The 19,847-nt window shown below is 37.0% G+C and overlaps 2 protein-coding genes across 2 annotated transcripts; one reads left to right on the plus strand and one right to left on the minus strand.

Moving 5' to 3' along the window:
* Positions 1-627: 627 nt before the first annotated feature.
* Positions 628-9,815, plus strand: LOC112568641. The gene is made up of 7 exons (XM_025246040.1): positions 628-796; positions 1,444-1,794; positions 2,579-2,846; positions 4,791-4,815; positions 5,368-5,402; positions 6,045-6,242; positions 7,036-9,815. Exons 3-7 carry the CDS (start codon positions 2,618-2,620, stop codon positions 7,299-7,301), a joined length of 753 nt encoding a protein of 250 aa, XP_025101825.1. The 5' UTR covers positions 628-796; positions 1,444-1,794; positions 2,579-2,617; the 3' UTR covers positions 7,302-9,815.
* LOC112568640 (Golgi pH regulator-like) lies at positions 9,131-19,825 on the minus strand. Its single transcript, XM_025246039.1, has 15 exons — positions 19,690-19,825; positions 19,073-19,132; positions 17,012-17,115; positions 16,498-16,604; positions 15,546-15,656; positions 15,074-15,194; positions 14,677-14,757; positions 14,023-14,126; positions 13,450-13,538; positions 13,125-13,217; positions 12,546-12,641; positions 12,130-12,219; positions 11,818-11,883; positions 10,966-11,024; positions 9,131-10,563 (listed from the first exon to the last, which is right to left on the minus strand). Exons 1-15 carry the CDS (start codon positions 19,729-19,731, stop codon positions 10,419-10,421), a joined length of 1,368 nt encoding a protein of 455 aa, XP_025101824.1. The 5' UTR covers positions 19,732-19,825; the 3' UTR covers positions 9,131-10,418.
* Between the last annotated feature and the right edge of the window lie 22 nt (positions 19,826-19,847).

Below are 19,847 nucleotides of genomic sequence, written 5' to 3' on the forward strand. Positions count from 1 at the left end.
AGGATGGTCTTCACAAGGATGTTCATGCAAGGGGACATGGCCGAATCTTCTTGCACCACTTGAAGCAAACGAGTCATCTTTGTGATTTCTGGATGTTTTGAAGTCCTGTTAGTTCTCTTTATCAGTCATCGACATTTCCTCTGAAAGGTTAGAGCACAGAGCACAGTTTGCACGCAAATACAAAGGCCCAACAGACTGCTTCTCCGGCAGTTCTACACCCACTTCTTACATCTATGGAAAGACTAGCGAAACTGTTGAACAGCAGCATATGTAGCAAAACCAACGATAAATGCTATTTGATAAATCTGCAAAAGAAAGGAAATGCTGTGAATTCACCTTTTTTGTCTTCTGAATAGAAGACAATCGAAAATCTTTAGTTCAAGTGTTGTGACACATGTGCAACACAACTACCAAGCATCTTCACGCGAGCAACAATACTCTGGAGGGGGCGTGGCCGAGGTCACACACGGGTCAGAGTGGCTTCACCTTCATAGAATGTACAGGATGTTCTATGTCATAGCGATTAGAAGGAATTCACGAAATTTAAATTAGACGAATCGAACACTACCGCATCATCTTCTTCCGCATCATTAACACGAGGAAGAAATTTATTGAACACATATATAACATAGGGAAAAAACCGCGTCTTGAAATAAACGTGAGATGTGAAAAAACACAGTCATACATGTAGGATTCTGCCGTCTGCAACTATTAATGGGGAACAAAAGAACATCAAATGCTTGCATCAGCTTCATTTTCTTCTGTGCAGTCAATGTTTTTCTCCGATTCATGACAGGTAAGGTCTCTCTCTCACACACACATGATGATGATGATTAGTATTCTGTCACACAGAATGCAGGCTATCTAAGCGCAAAAGAGTTTTATCGAGTTTAAAAATACATTAAAAGAGAAAGATTCAGCAAGTGTGTTAACTCAGAGCATGTGAAGCAATTTTGGTTTGTTCAAAGTTAAAAAATAAATTGTAAGTATAAAGCTGAGCATACAAGGACACTTAAACCACCCAAATCCAAATATCAGCTGGTCAGGAAAGTTGAAGTTGATATTTCAGCTGTTATTTTTCGTTCATTCAAAAGACTTCTCAATCAGGGAAGATACAACCCGTCCAGTAAGCAAGCAAAGTTTGACGAGCATTTGATCAAGTTGGCAAAGTTACTACAGACAAAGATTTGAAAAAAAAAACTTGTTTAAACTTTAGTAAATATTTGTCTTCATTAGTGATAGCCTTTAGGGCGGCGAAATGAGAGGATGATGTCCGCCTTTCGCTTGTCATGCCCTGGACACGGTGAACCATTTACGTTTGCTAGTTTACTTTTCGCTGTGCAGGAAGCTGGTGGACTTCTGATTAAGAAGCCTCGATGAGAAGTTTAGTGAGTGAAAGAGTCATAAATTAACTGACTGACACCTTTGCTAATTTTTTTCCAGTAAATGGCATGAATCTCTTCGTTGGAGACGACAAAGGGTATTTTCGGATGGTGCCAAGGACGAATGAACGAAATTCCTTTTTCATTACGAGGCTTGGAGATTTCAAGCAAGTTTGATGTGTTCTTCAAGCACAAAAACGAGGCAGGGATATTTGTCAATGTTTGCCTCTTGGAACTCAATAGCAGCACGTGTGTCTCCAAGACTGGACCATGCGCTGCGAGTCAGTTGGGGACTTCCGGTACAAGTTACTGAAAAACATCACCAGTGACGACGCTGGAGTCTGGTTAATGGAAATGTTTCAGTTGCCTGGCGATCGCATCAAGATCAACATCGACGTCATCACATGTCCAGGTCAGTGATAAGTATTGCACGTGCAGCTGTTTATATCTATACACAGGCACTGTTTGCATCATGGATGTGTGTAGGTGGACTGCTGTCTGTCTGCCGAGACCAACGCAAGCAGCGAAGTGATCCGCTGTTAGTCTTGGCGAGCCGTAACAAAGAATGTGTCTAAACCGGAAACTATGTCGTCTAATGCCTCGTTTTAGCAGTTAACTGGAAAAAATCGTCTGCTAGCAGTCAAGGGATATTAGTTCGTGGTTGGCATTCCGATGAATGATGCTGTAAGGTTGATCACACCAAAAACCTATTTTCTCAGGCTCATCTTCTCTGTTTTGCGAAAGCTAGCCTTATAGGCAGAATAGAATCTTTGATATTGTGAATCGCTGTTTATTTGTTTTTTGTTTTTTTTTATCCTTATTTCATTTTGTCGACGTTCGTGAATGCTAGCGGGATGACGATTGAATTTCAGGAATTTTTCTCCACAGCTCCTTCAATCGTGAAGTAGACGTTATATGCTTGCAGGGGGAAAAAGCTAGTGACGTGTGCTAATAACGGCAATGTCTAAAATTTCTTTATCAGTTCTGCTGAATACAAATGCAGAATATTGAACTAGAAGAAAGCAATCGCTAAGCAACCAATCACACGTCCATAACTGTGCTTAACAAAGTCGTCTAAAAAAGAAACTAGATGCAAGGTCTATTGTGTATTGCTATATCCAGACAAAGTGAAATTATAACTCACAAAATTCGACAAATCATCTAAAGAAGAAACTGCTATTTACTGTTCTATCCAGACGAAACGACCTTCACATTAACAACCCAAACTGGTGAAGATGAAACTACGACCACAAACCCTCGCCAAACCACCTGACGACCAAAACACAGTCTCCACTCTGTCCATGTTCACCCGGCAGACGGAAACGGTGGGTAAAGGACTTCAGCCTCAGTTCATCGCTCTCATCGTCGTAAGCTGCTCTTCCTTCATCATGGCGGTGATACTCATCACCCTTCTGTATCGCCGGTGCGTAGGAAGGCGACGAAACAAGCCGACAATGACCCTGGGTGGGTATCACTGAGCCTTACTGACGAGTTCAGACATGGAATACCCGGTTCAAGGGTAGAAGATAGAAAAATGGGTAGAAAGAAAAAGAGAACGTGGATTGCAGCGAATGTAAGAAAGTGAAAATGAGTTTATATAGACATTGAAGAGATATATTGAAAACTTAAGGAAATGAAGCTTATGTCGAACTGCTCAGTTAAGAATTTTTTTTAAATCCCAGTCAAATTCAAAGAAAAGCAGTGAAGTGCAATAAAGGAGGTGGGTACCGATTAGCGGAAGGTTCAATCAGTCAAGGAAATAGTAAACAAACTAGCACTTATAAATTCTTCTGGCAAAATTACCTCATATGAAAATAATTTTTTGTTTTAATTTTTAATTTTTTTTAAATGTATGTTTGAGTTTATAAACAGGTCTTGTGTCTTTGAAATGCTCGAAACATATATTTTAATGGTGCAAACTTTTTTAAGACAAAGTTTTAATCATCTTCTTTGCGATTAAAAACAGTCATAATAAAAACATAATCCAAAATGTCTACAAATCGTATATTTTTATTGAAAGTTACGACTTCCCGCCACCCCATTTGACTCTAACATCCATTGTTAGACCTGATGCAAGACATTTTGCTTTTTGGGTCTGTTTTGTATAAAGTTCACAAACATTACAGAACCATGTGTCCGAGAAAACCTGATGTTCACTTGTCAACATGTCAGCATGGCATATTCATGGTCAAAATCCGGATCACAATCTCATCTGATCGAGAGCATTAGCCACACAACCACATGTCCAGGTCTTAATAACTGCCAGCAACATAAACATAATAAAATGGTAATAAAAACAAACCAAGGATCAAGATCTCTATGATATTCACACTTGTATACTAATGTGCACTGTTTTAGCGACTGGTCAATGGAGCCAGTAAATGTACATGGTGGGTCTAAAAACCAAGCAAAAATTTTAACTGATGATCTGAAATCACCTTCTATTTTAATGACTGACACCCTTAAACTTTTTGTATATTAGCAACAACAACAAGAACAGCAAAAACGACAAAACGTTCAACAATCAAGGAAGGATTGTTGAGTAATTTCTTCCTTTTTTTCATCCGTTTCGGGACAATTGTCAAGCAGAATAAAATATGATGAACGTGATAGTCGAGCTTGATCGGCATGCATGCGGGAAGTAAGATTACATTCACACACAAACACACATGTCTGTGGTTATTACCAAATTACTCAGCTCAGCTGCTAGTAATTAAATATACACGCACACCTACAAACATGCAAGAGAGCAAAATATTTTGTTCCTTGTTACTCATCGAGGATATAGGGCCAAGCTCGCAAAGTAGTCTCCTTTTATTAATCTTGTTAACGAGGGTCTTTCGCCATTATTCAGCGCATGTGCAGTGCACACTCGCTGGTGGTTCACCGGAAGCAGGGGTTCAGAGCGTAAGGTTGCCTTCACTTTGATATACGAGCTTTAACGAAATTGGAAAAATAATCACTATTGTTCTATAAACTGTCGCAACGATAAATTAAAGAAAAAGGCAGAAGAAAAATTAGTATGATATCTGTTTTCCCTACAGCACATCCCCCAAAACTCAAAAGATGAAAATTGTGATTGCATGCGACACGAAGAGAGAACATTAATTCAAATAGCTCTTTTTATCAATGAAGGTGAGATCGGGTAGTTCATAGAATACGCTCACAATGAAAAACTGTTATCAGTATGTCACGCATGACCCCCTTTCCGGTTTGCACACGGCACTACGAAAACTCCTAAATGCTGATTGGATAGGACAGTAATCTAAACAAAATACCCTCATTCATCTACAAAATGAACTGAGTAATTCAACAGTTTCATTTCTTTATCCATATGTATTTTGAATGTCTGGCCTTTCATAAACATTTCCTCTATATGCTTGTGGTTGTTTTTTTTCCTCCACGCAGAGTCTGATGAGGAAGGTTATCGCACGTGAGTATTTATAATAATTAACCAACCTTGGTCTTGCTGGAAAAAAAAACAGTTTATTCCCAAAAAACTGCCGGCTTTTTAAACACTGTTCCTAGCGCTTTCTTTAAAAATCTGTTCTATGAAATTAGAAATTAAATGTATTTTGCACGAATATACTGGCAATGGCAAACAGATTATGTAAGTTTTGAAAGCATACTTCTCGGAAACCAACTCTCAAGGTTAATTGTCAGTAAATTATTTCAGGAAAACTCTATAGGAGTCAAGAATTTAAGTGTAAATGAAATATCACAGAAAAACTGCAAGGAGTAAGAGCAAAGTAATGCCAAGGGTGCAGCTTGCATTATTTTAAAAAAAATGATAACTTACCTTTGTGAATTATCTGCGCTATTGAAAAGCATCTATTAATGGTGGCTAAACATGGATGTCCACTTCCCCGTAGCATTTTCCGCCCCTCCTTATTGTTACCATATTTAGTAACATCAACTGCTGCCTTATTTAAATCACACAACATTGAATCCCTAATTAATGTTCTTATAATTCTTTTTGTGACAGATATGAAGAAATTCGTGAGACAGCCCTGACCGCAGGTGAGTTTAAGATGCTTTAATTGTATGCAGTGAGAAAAAGGTAAATAATTTAATCATTCGTGACTAAACACATTCTGGATTTTCTTAATCGGACAAATTTAGTTGAAGGTTTGACCAAGTTTGGCAAAGTTATATATTTGATGTGAAGACTTTGCCAAAGTTGGTCAAATCTTCTACTATATTTGTCAGGCGTGATCGTCTGGATGTCTACCATTCTTTTAGAGAAGGTCAATTAATTGAGAAATAATCTCGGTCCGTGATTAGAAGTCGAGGGTCACGGGGGTTCGAGATTCAATTTCACCAGTGACGGAAAAACTTCCTCTCCCCCACCACGTGCATGTCTTACTAACTCGAGTATATAAGGCGAGGCGAAAAGAGAGCTGCTGTGGCTTAGAGATGATGAACCACTCAAAGTTCATTTCTCCTAGGTGTGAGTTTGAGTAGATAGTGGAGCTGCAGAAATCTATACTCACAGCCATCTTTCTTATGCGATCGACTTCTAAGAAGGTGATATAAGCAGTCGGCATATAAGGTTCAAACACTTATTATCATCTGTAAATGTCGATAAGTTTGTATTTCAAACCTGGAATCCGATATCGCTTGTTTGGTTAGAACGTTATCTACCTGTCTGATTTCGGTTAGAGAAAAGACGAGTTAAAGACGATAAAAACTATGAACATCCAATGAGAAAGAGTGAGGAGACGGATCGAACGTACGAACAGCTGACCCCCAGCCAGGATCCCGCTGCCTGCAGTAAACGCTTGAAGACAGCGCCATCACATCCTGACATGCGCACTGAACACGACAGACCCCTCGCTGGGGCACACCCTGGAAAGTCGGGTACGTACAACAGTTACATGCACCTCATGGTAGTTACCCTACCCCTTGCTGTTCCTCCATCTTGCCTGTTCACGAGGTTAGGTGTTAGACCAGTGCATGGGAAACTGGGATTCACCATGTATAGGGCAGGGCAAGACCAAAACAAGCTCTCTCCTGTCCTTCCCTTATAAATCGGGTACCCATATATTTGGTGGGAAGGAAGAGTTTAACTAGTCACAGGTCCAGGCGGGCTTCGAACCGGCGACAAAGCCGATCGCACTAACCATCAGGCTTCAGCGCCCTTTGAACCGGGGCCACAGTCATGAAGCAGAGGTAATGATACCCAAGAGTTAGCTACTAACCACTGATATTACGGGTCCGGTATGTAGAAACGGGTGCAGACCTCTAGGAGATGGGCCGATGATCTAGAGGGCCCAGTCTGCACAGCTATCATTATGTGTTTTGTGGAGATAAAACACTTGGGTGTGGATGGCAGCCAGAACCTGGGTTGAATTCATGAGACGAGGGCAAGTTGTCATTTGATTTCAACAAGAGGACAATATTTTTTTTCAAGTGATGGGCCTGAGCTCACTCTAAAGACTGTATATGTACAATTACACATCTTTCCTGCATTACAAACATCAGCATGCACAGAAAGAGGTCTGAGTAATTTCAAGTATGGTCAGGCTTTGCTGATGTCTCAGCTCTCCTACTGGCTGAACCTATTGACTAATCAATGTACAACACTGATGAAAGCATTTTCTAATTTTTAAAAAAAAGTAAGATTGGGTTAACTGATGGATTTATATTGCAGACTGCAGCCCACTTTCCCACCAAGTCTTCACTGGTGCCTATTTCCTGCCCGAACAGGAGAGCCCTTACCTTATTCCTGTCACAGAGGACAAGGTGACTTGTCAGCTATCGGCACCCCATTTCCATGAGAACCAGACAAGATCTGTCTTGGAAAGCCCCTACCTCACAACAGTTTGGGATGCAAAGATGCAACTTTGTGCAGAAAACCCATACCTTACACCAGTTGTGGACAGGAAACAGACTTCTTATCACTTTGCCCACACTTAAAGCTGAGTTCTCTGAAGGAGCAATATGTCAGCTTTGCTGTCCCACCATAATGTGTTAATACCGCAATAAACAACTTGTAGCTGTGATAATATTGTCAACCTTCAATCTGTCACTTCTTTTGTCGCAAGCATAATAAAATTGCGAAACACCTTGTACACTCCCTTCCCAAGGCTGATTCTTCGTTTGGAGATAGGATGGGGGAGATAAAATTGATGCTGGTATCTCTGTTGCCCCCACCTTCCTTCTTTCTCACTCAGTAGGTTTGGAAACCCTCTCCTCTCTCATAGGATGCTCTCTCAAATTATGTGGTCAAAGTTTGATCTTTTGTGAATATCTAAATTCCTTCTGTATAGTATTTTTTCCTTCTGAAACCTCAGTAACATAACAAAGAAAAATTAATCAAAAGCAAATTAAGCAAACTAAACATACTCTACAACCTTCCCATAGGCATAAAGAATATTTCTACCAAATTTGGTGAGGATTGAAGAAATGGTGGATTTTTGCATAAATTTTCCAACCCATAGAAATGAGGCTTGCATTTCATGGCAGGAAGAATTCTTTAAATTTACAATTTTTAAACCCTTTTGCTTTATATATATTTTTTATATTGCTTTATATATATTTTATATTGCTTTATATATACCTTTTCTGGTTTTTTATTAGTCATATTTAGTTTGGACTTTTTACTTTCTTGCTTTTCTGGGCAAAGGCTAGATTGAAAAAGTACAATGCTTTGTTATCCTGTAACCTTTGTTTATGAACATTTGTCATTGCCATTGTGTTGCTCCTTCTGCGCTTCCTGTTTCAGTGACTTAAAGCAGCAAGCAGGATGTAATTTAAATGAGACTTAGCCCCTCACAATAGCAGGAAGCTTCCTGCCATACAACACCAAACACATCCTGGAATACACAGAGACATGGAACTTTTAAAAAATACCTTGACAACATAGGATGTTTTCAACTCCAAAAATACTTAACACATCAGCTCCTTTGCATGAGCTTGTGTGTGTTTTTTGTGCATGATATATTTTAGCTCAAGCCAGACACAATATAACAAGTATTCTTATTATCATTAGTATTAGTATGTATGCTTTGTGTGTGTCTTAGATTTAAAACTAGGGAAGGAATAAAGGGCCATGGAAATAGACAATTTGTAACTGATTCACTGTGTCAAGGATAGTGAATCCCATCATTCTTTTTGCCATCTTCCCTGACAAATCATGTGTCTACTTGCTCACGCCGCCACCAGCTGGTGTAACTGTAGTGATGTGGTGGCTTGTGCACCTTGTCGATCCACAGAAGGCTCCTGGGAGGTCTAACCAGGTCTGTCAAGGGAGTGGCTAGACTAAAATGTTGCACCCTGGCCCTCCAGGTTGGGGGTTTTGCTTTGGGCTAACAACTCACTCAAGTAAAAAATAAAGCTGTTACAGAAACAGCATCAGTACCACAAGCGGCTCTATGCTCCTCGAGGAGTAACAAGGACTAAAGTTGCTCATGAGTAGACAAAGGAAATTTTCAGGATACTGGCCAGAGTATCCTTTAACCTTCTCGAATGTGTGGTAAAAAAAACCCTGGAGAAGGAAGTTTTATGGCCTTTACCCCATGACTGCAGAAATCTGTTCATTATGACTAATGTATTGTCTGCATTTGTAGCAATTCCCAGCTACGCACTCATTGCCACAAGCACCAGAGTTGGACAAAGTCCTCAGAATGTATTATACTATTCTTCGGAGATTTTTGGAAGGGACTGCTGAATATTTATATGCATGTTTATATGCCTCAATCGCCCATCTATTTTTAAGAACACTATGATGAACAAACTACCATTACTTTTGTCATCCCACATTATTTATTTCAAACACATGCTTTCACACATGGCACAATTATTCCTACTACAGAAGATTATCAGCAGTTCATACCTGTATCTGGCACAGAGAAAAATAATTGACAAGATGCGCATCATACAGTTTTCTGGCAGTAAGGGAAGTGACAGTCAGTCATTGTTGATAGTCTCTACCTTGCCTCCTCGGAGGAATCAGGCAACCACTGACACTGGGTGACCAGGACTCAGTCACAGGCCTGATCTACCTTGACCTAGAAGCATCCTGCTCTGAAGCCAAGCACACTGTCAAACTTCCCCAATAATTAAACATTAAAGTAAATAGGCTAATAAGACTGACACTAAATTTGTCTTCTGAGTTGCATTTCATCAGCTGTCACTTTCAGTTTCCCAAGCCAAAACAGTCACTGCGTGTGCACCTCACAATAGAAAGGGTCTGATCAAGAATCCTTTTGATTTATGATAGGTTTGTGAGTCATTGATAAACTAATTTTTAAAACACTATCATTTTTATTTCTTTGTTCTGATGGTTGACATGGCATATCCACTATTCAGTCCCACAAAAAAATACACATAATCTAATGAAAGACAGTGATCAATTACCAAATGTTCAGGTAACATTTTTACACAAATTTCAATCTATACCTAACTACCCAACTTAAACAATGCTTCCAACAACAAAAAAGTGTACATGCACACACACACTCAAAACCACATGCACACATATACCAAGCATTCGAAGTCTAGAAAATGTTAAATAAAATATGTCGCAATCTGTTAAAATCAGTTATTGCAAGATGCAAGTCCCTTTAAGGGCATCCCCACTTTTAATGATAATTAGTTAATAATCAGCTCTATCACTTCAATGTCTCTTTACATCAGATGACATGACAAAGGAGTGATAAATGTTTTACAAGGACATGACAGTGAATATCCTTGCGAAATACAAATACATTGAAGTTAAATTATTATAAAACAGTCACAAAGCTAAAATTTTAAAATATCCTACCAAAGGAAACGTCTTGAGAAGCATGTGATGGAGTGAAAAGGATCCCTGCCAACGATCTTGCTTTGCATCATACTAATTCACTCATCATGCAAGGTTTTTTTTATTATTTTAAATGATGCCAACTAGAATTTTTGAAAAATACAAAACTTTTTAGCCTCAAGTCCTTGAAAGTAAAAGCTGTCATTGTAAAGTACACATGACCAAAAGAGGATAAAATGAAGAAGAGACAGAATGAGAATGAGCAACTTCAAGCCCTTTGTTTTTTTATCCTATGTCATATTTTTTTCTGGTGCTTGCTTGTGTGCTATGTACAAGAAGCCTATGCTTGACAAGGCGCTGACCAAAAAGATGACGTCAAACCAACGGTGATAAAAGTTAAACTGCAGATCTCCCAGCACCTCTGTGATGATCATTCTGAAATAAATGCAAAGGTCAAGCAACTTCAATTGCACACCATTGCTTTTGTCTGTTCTTCCTTTACTGTAAAGTCAAAACATACAAACAAACTCAAAACATCTGACTACAAATGTGACTAGCATTGGAACAATTTTAGCAGCTCAATAATAATAACAAAGCTTATATGCTTGACAAGATGTCTGCTTATTTGCTTAATATTTGCAGAAACTGGCTGGAAGGATCTGTGTGATCCTGCAAAGCTCAAGATGAACTTGCAGTTAACACTAATGTGAGATTTCTGAGACAGCGATGTGTTGATGATGGTCTGGGAAAGAGATGTTCATCCCCAAAATATTATCACTAAAGGATACTTAGACCTTTATCCCAATTTAATTTTCTCAGAAAATTTGAACACTTTACCTATACTCTGGTGGCATGTTCATCCTCATTAGCAGGACAGATGAGACGAAGTACATTCCCTGGTGAAAATGTTAATTATTTCATGTTACACACCATCACTTCAAGACAGAACAATTTGTAGTAATACTGTATGACTGACTGTATCACAGCTTTAGTCTAAATTAAAGCAAAGTTACTGTCATTAGCAAGAAAATGACAACAGAATGCAAAAATCGAAAAGCCAAGAAAGTGATAGCAGGAAGGAGCTATCGCTTGCTGAAAAATTTGAGAAATACACTTATCACTTTTATCAGTAAAGAAATGTGAAGAAAAATATCTGACATTTAGATTTATACAGATAGAATTCTGTTCTTTTAATAAACAAACTTGTTCTTTCTTGAGATAATGTGTATCCATTAGGAAGAGGAAAGAAAAAGTAACAAAATCGCCCATTAGTTTTTGGCCGCTTGATTATTAACCCTTTGCTTCCAAATTATTATGCAATTAAATTTGTTTTTAAACTTACAAAGTAGAAATGATGTATAAAACATAAATGTACATATGTAAATGGTTAAATGTATTATTTAGAATCTTTCTAGTGAGCTTAAAGTTCAAACTTGCTGACTTCAAAAATAGTAATCTCAAAATAATCATTAAAAGTCAATTACACAGTTTGTAGTCTGGAAGCAAAAGCGTAGACAAGCAAGAAAAAATGTCTTTGAAAAAAATGTTACTGGTCAGATTAGTCAAGAGTCAGAGATTCATAATGTTCACACCTTTATACTGATAAAAGATTATGTTATATATGAAGAAAAATATTCAGATTTGTAAATGTCAAAGCTGGAACTTTATAAAATACTAAACACAAGTTACCATGATTTGTGCAAGGCAGAGGACAATCACATTAGCAAACTTGCTGCTGGCAATAGCATAGAAAAACTGCACAGTCAAAAACAATGTATGTTGCATAAGAATAAACTCTAGCAAAGTTTTTTCCTGAATTAAATTAGCTGAACTAGCTTGAACCATAAATTCAATTATCTGCTAAAGTAAAAATATTTGGAAAAACTTTTATTATTTTATTAGGGAACCAAATTTTTTATGAAGATAATATTAGACAATGCTCTAAGATTATTTCTAAAAACACTGAAACGTACAAATTGGTAAAGAAAAGATGTGGCATACCCTTGTGAGTGTGATTAGAAATCCTCGAATGGAGGACACAATGATGATACCAACTAGCAAGAAGGATATTTGCTGTGACCAAAACTTGACCTACAGTAAAAATTAAAAACCACAATGACTCATTTCATTGGACAGCTGTGAGCAGTTCCGTAAGCAGCTAATCAGTTTCAAAACATAGAATCACCTTCCTCAAAAAAAAAGAAAATCTTGTGCCTGGAAAAAGTAAGATATCAATGGTAGCTGCACTTTAGATGGACTATAGATCTAGTGTCTCCCCAGTTAACTCACCATTGCCTCTTAAAACCTAGGTTTCATGCAGTTTTCCTTTGCCCTAACTGGAATCGTTTAATGGCAATGAGTACATTCCTGTTTCACAATTCATTCATAAGCAATATTTTTTTAAAATTATGACTCACATCAAACTGAATCCCAAAGTATTTTACAGCAATTTCTATTCCTCTGGTAACTGGATCCACTTTACCCACACGATCAAAGATTATGTTGATTGTTGCCTGTGCAAATTAAAAGATATTGATAATTACATTTTTCATGGATTAAGATAACTGACATAGACGTTAATCAAAGTTATAAATATTATGCTACAATCAAAACAAATGTGAAACCAGATGTAAAAACAGTATTAAGTATAATAAACAAACAAATTCACATTTTAAGAAAGCTAAGTAATATCATGGCATATATAATTTTATTTTTAAAGTCAAGAATATTGCAATGAGATTAGTGTTTACTAGTCAAACAAATAATAATAATGTGAACTTATGCAGAATAGATCACACTCTCTGTGCATCAAAGTTCTCATTCCTATAAATAAACACACACAAAAATTAAATTCGCAAATTTCCTACAGATTCTCAAGACAGAATTCATCCTACAATGTTGGTTTCCAAAATAGACAAGATACTGATATTATAATATAAAATTGTTTTCCATGTAACCATGATCAAAGACCAAACTAAAAAAAAATAAAAGCATACCATGAAAATTTTCCAAACACAATAGGTGGAGAAAAAGTAGCCCAGAAAGTTGAAGTATTTTCCTTTGAATGTCTTTGAGTAATCTATTCGGTCCTGGAGTAAAAGAATGTCAGTCAGCAAGGCTGTAAGGTTAAAATTACTGTAGATGATAAAAAAACACATAAATCAAAGTAAAATACACACGAGAGGAGAATGCTAACTTAATCTATTAGTACTAAAAAGAGGGTATATTATGTTGCCATTCATCCATTCATGTATCAGAAACATTGCTAAAATAAACACTGTGATTGGTTTACAAAAAGAACAACCTTGAGGCACTACTCACCATGGCTTCTTGCAAATCTACTGTTTCCAGAAAAAGCTGTCGACTGAGTTCCTCAAGAGCTCCTATCTCTTGTTTCAGATGACTTACATCTTATTTAGGTTAAGTCAGTCTGTTGTTCTCATTACAATTGCTAAATGTGGTTCATTTGTACCAGTTCACAATGTCTTTTTGTACCATAGAGGTTAAAGAAGTCTGCTTTCAGCACCAAGGCAGCCTAAGAAAAGTACCAACGAACAGAAAAGTACCAACAAAAGATGAAGCAGACAGCACTATCAAAAACAACTACTTGTAACTGGCATCAGACTCACATAAAAGAAAACAGTAGCTATGTCTTCTGAAATTTCAAAGGCAGCTTTTTCTTCCATGAGCAAAAGAAACAGAAGAGCAATAAGCTAATACTAGGGATCACTGTGCTTACCATGATACTGTGAAAAATATTCCCATCCCCACCCCCCAAAAAAAAAACACTATCATATATTTTCAGCAACGAGAAAAGTTTGTTTATAGCTAAGCAGTTTAAGGATGGCCTCCAAAAGAAGAACTATGCAATCAACTTGCTCAAAAGAAGGATACTCTCTGTGCTGCTGCCAGTGGCAACATTTTTAAGCATGCTCCAGATTCCACCCGAGGTCACTGACCGGGCTTGTCGTAAACTCTCTCTCTTTGCAAGAGCCACCCTAGAGATATAACAATATTGGCAGTTTGTACTTTTCCTTTTCTTTTCTCTTTTTTTTTTGTTTTTGACACAAGACACTTTTAAATGTCTTACTGCTTGTAATGAATAAATCAGTTTGAAAATACATAATAGAAGTAGTTAAAAGTGCACAAAGTAAAAATAATGTAAGGTCTTCCCATCTTCTCCTTAGTGTTCTAGATTAAAAATGAACACAGAACTATCCCCAATATAAAGAAGAATAATCAAAACATGCAAGGGATCATCTTTTTAAAAAATCAGATAGCAAATCTGCATCAATACTCTATTATGCAATGATCATCTTTCTATAAGATTTCGACAGATTCTGAGCATCTCATAAATGACGCAGGTAGAAAATGGATTTAAAAAAAAAAAGGTCAGGAAAAGTTTGATCTCAGATAATGATCACTTCTGACAGAAAACACTGAATAATGGAATCCTCTTTGACTGAAAATTTACAACACTAAATAATGATATTACTTTCGACAGTGCTTTTTACAACACTGATGGAATGCAAAAATGAATCTGTTTACCTTTTCTTTTTCACAATTATCATCTCCAGGGTCTGTAGCAAGCGCTTTTCTATTCCTTGAATGTCTGTTTCTGTGACATGTCTAGTGAAATGAAAAAAACAAACAAAACAAAGAGAGAAATGATCAACAAGGTGAGCTTTTCAAATACTTGGTAAAGAACACAAATCTGTGGAAATGCCCAAAACTTTTGATGTTTTTACATATTCATGCACATAAACACGTGCACCTTCACATACAATTTCATATGCAACATATATGCATTTGTGTGTTCACATAAAGATACACTGATGCATTCTTTGGATTTATCCAAACTATCAATACTGTACATGCCAAGAACAAAAATAAGCCGTAATTTTGATCTCCAGAATGATATTAATAAAGAAAGAAATTAACAAACCTGACAAAGTATGACATGTAAGTATAAGGACAGTTGACAGCACCAAATCCAGAAAGAATGGCCATAAGAGTGACACCAATTACACCCACTCGCCCAATGCACTGTTCAATGGAAAATATTCCTGGAATACATTAAAAAACGAAAAGGTCAGAAACTGAGATTTTGGCTAATTCTAACAAATCTCTTGATCAACTTATTGCTATTTTGCTTACCTCACAAGATTAATCAACCAACTTTGCCAAAAAGATAAATGTAAATCTCTCATTTATTCCATTTTGGTCTATACCGTTTTGGTTTAGTAAGCGCTACACAATTATGTCAATCTTACTATAGAAATTCCCTTTCAAGCATGGTGTTATCCTTTCATCTTCTGCTAAAAATCATATTTGAGTGACTCATTTATGCTGTTTTAAACTATTGCTTGTCTTTTTATATGACAATCTTCAAGAAAAGAATCATAGTTTGTGCTTACCATGCTTGGGACTCAGAATAGGGAAGGGATCACCTATTCGCCAAAAGAGGTACAGAATGGCACACCAGGCTCCAAACGCAATCATTACCTTCACATGCTGCTTCTGTGGTACTAATAAATGTATGTGTAAATAAAAAGAAGCTAAAGAAAAAAAAGCTAGCAACTATGACACACCTGACTAAAACAACTCAAGGTGATGCATATCTGTGGAGAACAGGTACACCATTAGTGTTACTAAAATATGACCTCTGAGGAAAAGAAAACTTCCTCCTTAAAAAGAATAGGCAATAGTAATAAAATATAACTTTCTCTTTTCAAGCTATATAAAATTAAAATCATTTTTTAATGATTAGAGGGAAAATATCTTTAAATTCCATTACATATTTTTAAAAATGTTCTAGAATATAATTCCAAAAAAGTTTGTAATCTTGATTACCCAAATGTTAGATGAGAGGTAATGGTGGAGACATAAAGAAGGTATGCGATCCATATCTAGAGGTAACTTTGAGGGAAACCTATTCAGTCCTTAAGTGCAGTGAAAGGTGAGGTAGGCAAGATCATGAAATGGAACTGCGCTTAATTTTTTTTGTTTTGTTTTGTAGTCACCTCTCTATTGTATTTATTAAAAACCAAAAATTATTGATCTTATCATTGCTATTATATTTCTAAATGTGGTTTATATATAAATAAACCAAGTACTACAAGTTTGACAGTTGTGTTAATGATATGCATATGGGTGGTTCTAATCTTACTTGAACGTTTTTTATATACTAATCCTTGGATATCAATATTTTTTGGTAATAAGCATTTAGTCTGTGAGGCATAGATAAGGGGGATCTGTTTTGTTATGTGTATATATTCATGCTTTTATATCTTTATCAATTATTTACCAGTATTTTACACAGCCTATGAAATGGTGAAAACAAAGAAGAATGATTCTGAACAAATTTACCTAGTCTGATGGTACCAATGGCAAAGTAGGCTAGATAAAATGGTAAGACAGCAATCAGTACAAATAGGATGGCATAAAGCCCAAGCTTCCAATGGAAGAAACGAGAGCTGCAAAAGAAACAGATACAATAAGCTTAAAACACATATTTCTTTATCTAATTTTTCCAAAGTTTGGATTACAAAGACCCATTATTAATAAGTACTTAAATAAAAGCAAAAGAAGTATTAATAAAATAATGAGATGAATAAGTTTTTCAATTATGTCCAGAGAAAATCAAATAAAAACTATTACTGGTGTGATTTTTTTTAAATATATTTTGTTCACACACACACACACCACACAAAATAAACAAAGACTGTTAAAGAAAAGACACTGTATTCACTTACAAAAAAAGGGGAATTCGATAGAACAAATATATAAATTATAAACATAACTGTGGGAACTTTTGCATCACACAGACACAAGCCTGTCTCTGATTTATTATTCATGACAATATCCAGTGAAAGATACAGACCTTGAATCCATGATCCCCAGGATCTCAAAGATTATAAGTTCAAACATGGTGCAGGACAAGGAGAAGGTCACTGAGAATACAAGCAACACAACAGAGTGGTGGACCTGCAACACCCAGAGGAAATCCTATTTATAGCATATGGTGATGTGTTTATGATGGTGGAAACTGATACCAATGAAAATCCAAAGTATGTCCAATCTAATCTGGAATTAAAGTTCCTTGCATCAGTAGGAAGGTTGTACTTAGGTTGGTGTATTTTGCTCCAAACCATGTTTATTTGTTCTACCCATCACTGGACCACTGCCAACTCCACATGAAAGGAAAAAAATCTATTCTGTAGTATGAAAAGCTCTTCTACACTGAGATTCTGACAAAATTTGAGGTACCCCAAGTAGGAAATGAAATGACTGAAGGAGGGAGAAGGGAGCCAGCTAGCAAACAAGAGAACTGTATGGCAGCGCAACTTTTATCTTCCCCTTGGTATGATGGTAGTCTCTTTACCCTTTCCTCCTACATAACCACTACCATCTGACCTGGTCAGCAAGCAATTGTAAGGAGATAAAACTATACTTGTTACTTTAGCACATTATTTATCTCCCCTTAACTGCAAACTTTGTGCCCCTCTCCTCCACACTTTGCCAGACTTGGAAAAGAACAGTAGACAGCGAGGTAAAGGATTCGGAACCACATGGGCCCAACTGAGGAGAGCTGCCCAAAACCGGGTGAGCTGGTGGGAACTTTTTACATTAGATCCCATCAAAATAATAAATGCAAAAATATATATAGCCCATACTCGCACTTGTGAGGAACGTGCTCTTAGCTTGAGACAAGAACGGATAGCATATGAAAGACAGAAGGATAAACAACAGTAGTGGTGACTAATAAAAGAAGGCATATTAATGTGGAACCCAAAAATGAAAAAAAGCCTAAAACAAGAACAAGTACAATTTGGAGTATGCTTATGACTGACAACATTCTACAATGAGTGGACTTACAACCTCCACAGTAAGCCCCATTACCGTAATTTATTGCTGCTGATTAAAATTTTTCCAACTTTGGCATCAGTCTCAATGTTTGTACTAAGCTGTACTCATTTACATGGTGCCTGGTTGACTGTTGGGCTTTACTCCTGGCAGCCCTGAGAGCCTGAAGGTTCTTCTCCTTTAATGACCTCTTATATTTGACAAGGGCAGCAAGTTTAGTCTCAAGGATGAGTAGTAGTTTGGTTAATCTGGCTACAAACTAGTCATGTTCTGCACAGCCTTTCTCCCAGAGATAGCTATGGCTGTGCTAAAGAAGATATTGTGTTGGATATCCCACTTCACAGCAACAGTGTCAAAGTGGTTTTGAACTATTCAATTTTCCCACAAAATGCATTCCAAAAGACTAAGTCTGGGTTGGACATCTTGCTAATATCGATGCAGCACACCAAGGGGTGGTCTGTTGCAGTCCACATTGTGGTATGAGTGAGAATGCAGGACGTGTGTAATATATGGGGGCCAGTTGATGCCAGGGTGGTGCTTCCAGAAGAGCTTGTGTTGAGGTTTAGTCATAAAATATGAACATGAAGCTAAGGCTATGAGAAGTGCAGAGCTGCAGCAGTAAGAGGCTATTCGTTTTCACTTTGCCGAGGCAAAAGGTCCATGATTCATGATTGGTGCCTTCTCTGGCATTAAAATCACCCAGAAGAATGAGCTGTTCCTTTCTGGGGATACTGTTAATACTAGGATACACCAGCAATGGTAAACTTTGACTGAAGGAGGCCTTATTGGTTAAATTTTATTATCTTTTGTAACACAGAGCTCTAGAGCTACAGATGCTACAAAAATATATTAATGACAAATAATCATATCAGAAGAGACTTGATGGGCCTTGAATAAACTAGAAATAAACTTGTGCAGAAATCTTAAATAAACTGTTAAATAAATATTACTAAATAGAAGTACAGTGTTAATGTATTGATGTAAAAATGTTACTTATTTTATTTAAGAATCATTCAGACAATAAGTGTTCAATTATAGATTGAAGTTTATATAAAATTTAACTTCTCAATTTCCAAACCTCATAGTCACGAAACAGCTGCTTCAAGAAGAAGACCCATCCACCTCCAAAGAACAGAACCTATAAAACAAATGTGCATGTTCACTTTAAGGGTATGTGTATGATGCTTTTTTCAAATGTTCATGTATATATATAATGTTTAAACATGATGAATAATGAATCAAGATAAGTTACAGGAGCTAGCAGGAGGTTCAAAGGGGCTATTCAGGCTTGTGGATCAGTATCAACTTAATACCTCAGCCCCTTGAACACTCACACAACCCACCCATCGACACACAAACCTCACTGATCAGTTTCATGTCATTTTTTGCCCCATATTGTTTGTATAAAAAGATCAGTAAGGCCAAAGGAACGTTATCTTGTTCATTCTTCTCAGTCTCAGGAACAGAACACTGTCTGAAATCCAACTGATCTATGTCCCACAAAAAGGCAGTAAACTGTATTCCAGTCAGAATCGGCTGATCATAACATCCTCCTACTCATTAACGCGACTGCGATTAACACGTAGCCAATTACAGTCGTCTTAAGCCAAGGCGGCAATGAAATACGATTATCTTTAATAGTAAGTGAGCAATGTAGCTAGCAACATCCATCTGGGAAGACGAGTAAACCATTACCTGAGAAAAAAGCATTAGACAAGAATCGACTAGGAAAGACATTGTTTTGGATGTATGTGTTCGTTGCAATGCGGTATTATTGAGAGAAGCCTCGGGTCATAAAACTCCTAGGTTTACTGCCAGGATCAAACTCGACGTCTGATTGGTCGATTCAGTAC

The sequence above is a fragment of the Pomacea canaliculata genome, linkage group LG7 (assembly GCF_003073045.1).
Source record: "Pomacea canaliculata isolate SZHN2017 linkage group LG7, ASM307304v1, whole genome shotgun sequence".
Taxonomy (NCBI): Eukaryota; Metazoa; Mollusca; class Gastropoda; order Architaenioglossa; family Ampullariidae; genus Pomacea; species Pomacea canaliculata.